The sequence below is a fragment of the Humulus lupulus genome, chromosome 3 (assembly GCF_963169125.1).
Source record: "Humulus lupulus chromosome 3, drHumLupu1.1, whole genome shotgun sequence".
NCBI lineage: Eukaryota > Viridiplantae > Streptophyta > Magnoliopsida > Rosales > Cannabaceae > Humulus > Humulus lupulus.
The window spans coordinates 262108715-262115317 of NC_084795.1; the positions used below are offsets into that span (position 1 = coordinate 262108715).

The 6603-nt window shown below is 32.9% G+C and overlaps 1 protein-coding gene across 1 annotated transcript; it reads right to left on the minus strand.

The window, feature by feature from the left end:
• Positions 1-1475: 1475 nt before the first annotated feature.
• LOC133823897 (pentatricopeptide repeat-containing protein At4g21065-like) lies at positions 1476-4618 on the minus strand. Its single transcript, XM_062256751.1, has one exon. It carries the CDS (start codon positions 4499-4501, stop codon positions 2597-2599), a length of 1905 nt encoding a protein of 634 aa, XP_062112735.1. The 5' UTR covers positions 4502-4618; the 3' UTR covers positions 1476-2596.
• Positions 4619-6603: the final 1985 nt, after the last annotated feature.

Consider the following 6603-nt stretch of genomic DNA (forward strand, 5'->3'; position numbering starts at 1 on the left):
AAACTCTCTTTTCTCATTTTGAAATCAAATCCAAAATTGTCACTATCTCTAATCCCTTTTATAATAACCAATGAATTTATTTACATTGAAAAATCTTTATCCAATAAGAAACAATCTCACAAAACGAACTAATACCGTTTAAAATAGGAAAAATACTAATTTGGCCCATGTATTTTGCTCAAATATTTGATCGGCCCATGAATTTTATTAAATAACAAATAAAACCCTGTGATTTGTAAAATAGAACAAAACGTTACCGAGAGCCCGATTTTGGTCAAATAATTTTTTAATATGACCAAGATACAATGTCATGTGTTAATTTATTTAAGACAAATTTTGAAAATAAATTTTAAAACTATAAATAAAATATAAAAAAATACTGATACAATTAAAGATTTATTTTTTCTCTCCTCTCCTCTCTCTCTCTTCCTCCCTTCGTCTCTCTCTTGTTCGTCATATTCTCAAAAGAAATTAGAGAAACAAATACACAATTTGACATCCAAAACTTCATAACTCAAATTAAAATCAAGAATAAATAGCATTTTTGCTTCCTGAACTTTTGACGCTACTAGATTGAGCCCTTAAAATATACGGTCAGTTAAAATTTCTCCTGAACTATTGATACTATCAAATCGTGCCCCTTGTTATGATTTGTATAAAATAATAATCATTTTTGCACCCCGAATTTTGACAACTACCAAATTGTGCCCCTTTTAATTATAAAAATTTACAAAATATATTTTTCTATTAGTTCTTAAAAAATTAAAGAAAAATTATTAAAAAAAGTCATTAAAAGACTAAAATTATTTAAAATTCATTTTAAATACATTTAAGTTTGAAAATATTTTTTAAAAGAAAAACTAAATTGTTACAAATGAAAAAAAAAAAAGATTCCGTTTTTCTTCTTTATTCTTTTTCAATATATTTTTCTAATTACTTTCTATTCTTTTATTTTTGTCTCCTATAATTATTTTAAAAATTAAATATATATAAAATATTATAAGAGAATAGAAAGTAATTAGAAAAATTAATAAAAAGGAATAAAAAAGAAGGGAATATGTTTTATATATATTTAATTTTTAAAATGATTTTAGGAACAAAAATGAGAGAATAGAAAGTAATTGGCAAAACTTAATAAAAAGAATAAAGAAGAAGGGATATGTTTTTTTTTTAATTGTAATAATTTAGTTTTTTTTTTAAATATTTTAAACATAAATTATTTAAAAGGAATTTTAAATAATTTTAGTCTTTTATTGAATTTTTTTAATAATTTTTCTTAAATTTTTTAAGAATTAATAGAAAAATAGATTTTAAAATTTTTATAATTAAGAGGGCATAATTTGGTAGTTTTCAAAGTTTGGGAAGCAAAAATACTAATTATTTTATGCAAATCGTAATATGGGACACAATATGATACTATCAATAGTTCATAGGAAAATTTTAACATACCATATATTTTAGGAAGCACAATCTAATAGTGTCAAAAATTCAAGGGCAAAAATGTTATTTATTCTAGAATCAAAGTCTACAAGAATCAAACAATAATCGTAAATTATGGTACCTCTTCTTTTACGTTAATCCCAACAGAACAAAACTACTATGCCAATCTCAACAGAACAAAAAGAAATTGATTGGGTCTTCCCTTCATCCCCACACGATTACCCTGAAACCCAACATCTTCACCATTATCTTTTCTACCTAGAAGAAACCCTTTTATTTATTCCAAAATGCCCATCTCTCTCTTTGTCAGTCAATGACAATGGTTGGGTGAGGACCACACAGTTGACCTCGTGGACTGGATCTGAGCAAGGAGGTGATGACGGCAGGGGTTGGGAGGACCACATAGTCGACGTCGTGGGCTAGATCTGGGCGAGGAGGCAAGGATGACAAGGGTTGGGCGAGGGGCTAGATCTGGGTTGCTGGAGCTAAGAAAGACGAGCATCCATAGCCCTTGGGGGTGGCTGGATCGACAATCGAAGCTGGAGATGGGTACTATCTCCTAAGCCGAGTATTTGAGCCATGCTCCTTGGGGGTGGCTGGATCCACAATCGGAGCCACTGTCCTAAGCAGGGTCGGCTGGTTATTGTCGAAGAGAAGAAAAGGAAGACAAGAAGGAAAAGAGAAATAAAGAGAGAGAGAGAAATAGTTTTAGATTATTTTTTATTAAAATTATTTGTTTTAATAATTAAAGTATTTATTTTTATTCTTATTAGAGTTTTAATTAGTTTTTTATTTTTATATAATTAGCTAATAAGTAAAAGGATGGGTATTTTAGCTATATTGAAAAAATTGTTTGACCAAATTTATCTCATAGTATCATTTTGTTTTATAATACAATAGTGAAACTGGTATTTTCACTTTAAAATATGTTTTGAAAAATTCCCAGCTGGGCTGCAGTGTCGTGGTGTTGCGCCAAGGCCCTGGCTCTCTACCAAAATGGCACTGCCGCACTGAGACATGGCGCCACGCAACAAGCTGTCTCGGCTTCCTTGGTGCCACTTGCTGACTTGAGAGTCACCAATTTGAACAGGTAACTTATGATCATATCATCTATACTGAGAAGTGAACTGAACTCAAGAGTATAATCATAAGCTAATTACCAATAATCCCCACATGAACAAACTCCATCCTTGAAGTGGTGAAAGCGACTTGAATCTCGGACAATGATCACTCTTTGTGTAATGGCTGATACAAACTTACTAAATGTGTGGCAATCACCACAAACTCTAAGGTTCTTTGTTATTCGGATAGGAGATCCAACAGGGGTTGCAATTAAGCCAAATGCAATAGCTAATTTTTCACTATGTGAATACAACATTCCCACCTTAATTTCTTCAGCAACATCTTGCAAAACGAAATTTGTATCAGGAACATAGCCTGCCAGTTCCAGCTTCTCATTCAAGTTTTTGAGCTTTTCATATATCTCCTTGGAACAAGGATGAGTCTCATCTCCAGAACTAAATTTGTGAATATTGTAATCCACCTCAATCCATGTCCAACCAGGAACTTTCTTTAGCCTAGTCTGACTCATGAGATCCCTAACTTTTGCCACATTTTTCCATCTACCAGCTTTGGCATAAATATTCGACAACAAAACATAATGTCCTGCGTTGTGGGGCTGTAGTTTAAGAAGTGAATTTGCTGCCTTTTCTGCCAGGTCTATATGTCCATGGATTCTACATGCCCCAAGCAAAGCAACCCATATGCCTTCATCTTTCTCAACTGTCATGCTCTCAACCAAGCTAATGGCCTCATCAAGTCTCCCTGCACGGCCTAATAGATCCACCATACAAGTATAGTGTTTAACATTAGGCCTCACAGAGAATTCATCCAACATCAATGAGAAAAACCGGAGACCTTCCTCAATCAAACCAGCGTGACTACAGGCATATAATAGTGAAACAAAGGTTATTGCATTTGGCAATGTCCTACTGCTCAACATCATAGAAAATGTGTCGAGTGCTTTTCTACCATGGCCATGATACCCGTAAGCTGCGATCATGGCACTCCAAGAAACGACATTCTTTTCTTTCATTTGGTTGAATATACTCCTTGCAGAATCAACACATCCACATTTAGCATACATATCAATCATGGCTGTTCCCAAGATCACGTCCAAGGAAAAATTATTTTCAAATACGTAGTCATGAACAAGTCTGGCCTTATGCATGGCCCCCAATTTTGCACAAGCAGAAACTACAGTAACCATAGTGATCTTATCAGGGACTACACCCTCCTCTCTCATCGAATCAAATAAAACCAAGGACTCACAAGCATTCCCACATTCAGCATAGCCGCCAATCATAACAGTCCACGTAACAGGGTCTCTACAAGGAAATTTATCAAACAACTGGCGTGCATCCTTAATTACCTTGCACTTCGCATACATATCCACTAGAGCAGCACAGACGAAGCTGTTCGACTCCAACCCATGTTTGAAAACAATGTTATGAATTATTCTCCCGTTCAAAACATTCATCCTATCCCTGGAAACCCTTATCAAAAATGGCAATGTATAATTATCAGGTGGAGCCCCAGATTGAATTAGCTGTCTAAATATTCCAAAACAATGAATATAATCACCAACTTTGGCAAACCCACCAATTATTACACTCCAAGTAATTGCGTCTCTCTCTCCCATCTCGCTAAACAACTTATAAGCATCGCCAAAAGCTTTATGCTGAGAATATATATAAAGAAGCTTGTTCGCAACGTTGAGATTCTGTAACATTCCATGGATTACCACTTGCGAATGAATCTGTCTGATCTGGGAAAGTTTTATACTGCTAATCAGCAAAGAGATAACATATTTGGGGTCCAAATAGCAAGGGGAAGGAATTTCCAGTCTTTCTCGCAACTGGGTGTTCTGTGAATTGAGTTGAGGAGTTGTGAGCTCCGCCATGTTAGCAGCAGCAGAAGCTGTAGAAGCCAAGCAGAAGCAAAGAAGCTTCTTATGGCTCGCAATAATGAAGCTCTGTTTTTTAAATTTGAGCATGGCCATGGCAACGCCGGCGGCAGTAATTTTTAATTGAGACTGTCAACCAACGTTGCCTCGGTCAGGGCCAGCATCCCAGGGAAACCAACCAAATAGTAATGTTACGTACGTGCTTGTACTACATGTTATAGTTTCTCAACGTATTTATTAACGTGCTTTAGTGTTATTGTATGTAAAATGCATATTTTATAAAATTCACAAAATTAAATATGGATTATTCTCCAAATATATTATGTGGTTTTTTCGAAATAGTTTGATTCTTGATCTGCTGTAAAATATATGTTAATAAAATAAAAATATATTTTCTTGACTTTTATATATATAGAAATTATTATTATTTATTTTAATGTTTTAATCTAATTTGTTTTTGCCAATCTGTTTGAATAGATTCATTTTCTTTTATGGGAAGATTTTCCATTTATTGGTTCATTTGTTTTTCATGACTTAAAGGGATTCTAAAGGGTATATAGACATCCTTAGGTCGTTGGTTTTTCTCTCTTCGTGTATTATTTTCCAAATATTTTTCAAGTTTTAGAGAGAGTTTTTATTGTGTGAAGAAGAACTTGAGTCCAGTAAGTTCTTAGTAGTTTATTACTGTGTATTTCTGTATTGTTTTCTTTGTGATAATTGTGCAGTTTGAATACACTTGGACATCGTTCATCAAGCTTCAGGAGAAGTCTTACTCGTGAGTCACTTTTTCGAGAGGAAGAGTGCAAGTGTTATGATTTGAAAGGAGTTCAAGATCTTAGCACTTCAGAAATTTGATTAGGAGTTTAGATTACAACAATTGCGACAAATTCAAGAGGGAGTCTTTATTTGTATAAGTCAATTTAGTTTTGTAATCATTTAAATATTCTTCTAATAAAATTCATTCTCTGGGTGTGGCCCCGTGGACTAGTAACATACCACGTATAATTTCATGTGTTTTTTACTTTGTGTTTGTTTTTATCTTCTATTGATAAACTGTTTAAACATATCTAGTTTTTGTTTAAACAGTTTTTATGTCCGTTTAAACATTTTTGTAATAGTACAGCAATTAATTATTTAATTTGAATAATTAAGTTGGTAATCATAAAAACGGAATTTCACTGTGTACAAAAAAATTGTTGTATTTCTGTCTTGGTGTAGGATTTAGTTTTGCTTTGATGTTGTTTACTTTGATTTAGCTTTGATTATTATCATTCTTGTCCTTTGAAAATTTTGGCGTTGGCCATTCTTTTGGTGATATCTTTCCTCAATTCAATTTCAAATCATTTTAAGGCTTTGTGAAGGGCCCTTGATTAGGTGTTGATTACTAATTTACCATATTGTTTGTAAACTTTTTAGAGTAACCATATGTGACTGTTTTTTAAAATAGTAGGTGGGCCAAATATTTTGGTGCATATTACACGTGATTTTAATGTAAAATAAGAAAAGCAGTTTAATCATTTATCTTTACTTGGAGTTACTCTATTTGGGGTTAGATTAGTTTTCAATATAGGATCTAGTTAATCTCATCATTGTGTCCCGTTTGATTCTTCTTTACTAGGGTCATCTGCTGAGATTTTTATTTGCTCATACAGCTTTTCAGACTTCTACTAAAGAAAAATATTATTCATTTTAGATGGTGTATTTACTTCTTTTTTTTTTTAAATAAACAGTATATAATCCCAACAAAAAGATATAAGACTATAATTAAATTGGTTTTGATAAATTCTGTGGAGTGGTTGTGTCCATGATTAGATATGATAATTCAAGCAGTAGTAGAATCAGAATACGACTCTTTTTCACCAGAGAAAAAAATCAGAAAACGACAATCGAGCTGCTAGACAAGTTTATCTTACATTTGAAAAGCTAAAATGGCCTCCCCTCAGCAAAAAGAAGAAAAAAAGAAAAGCCAAAGGGTTAAACAGTCACCAAAGTCATAAATCATTCAAACACAATTATTTTACCATTGAAAAACTAAGGATCAATCAGTTACCAATTCATTCAATGATTTGAGAACGTTTATTATTGTCAGTCACCAAATCAAATTCATTGAATACTAGATATTTGACGCAATGCAATAACCACTAATCACTGGATATTAATTTTACACAAGGATAGTAAATTAGATGAACATGAACGGG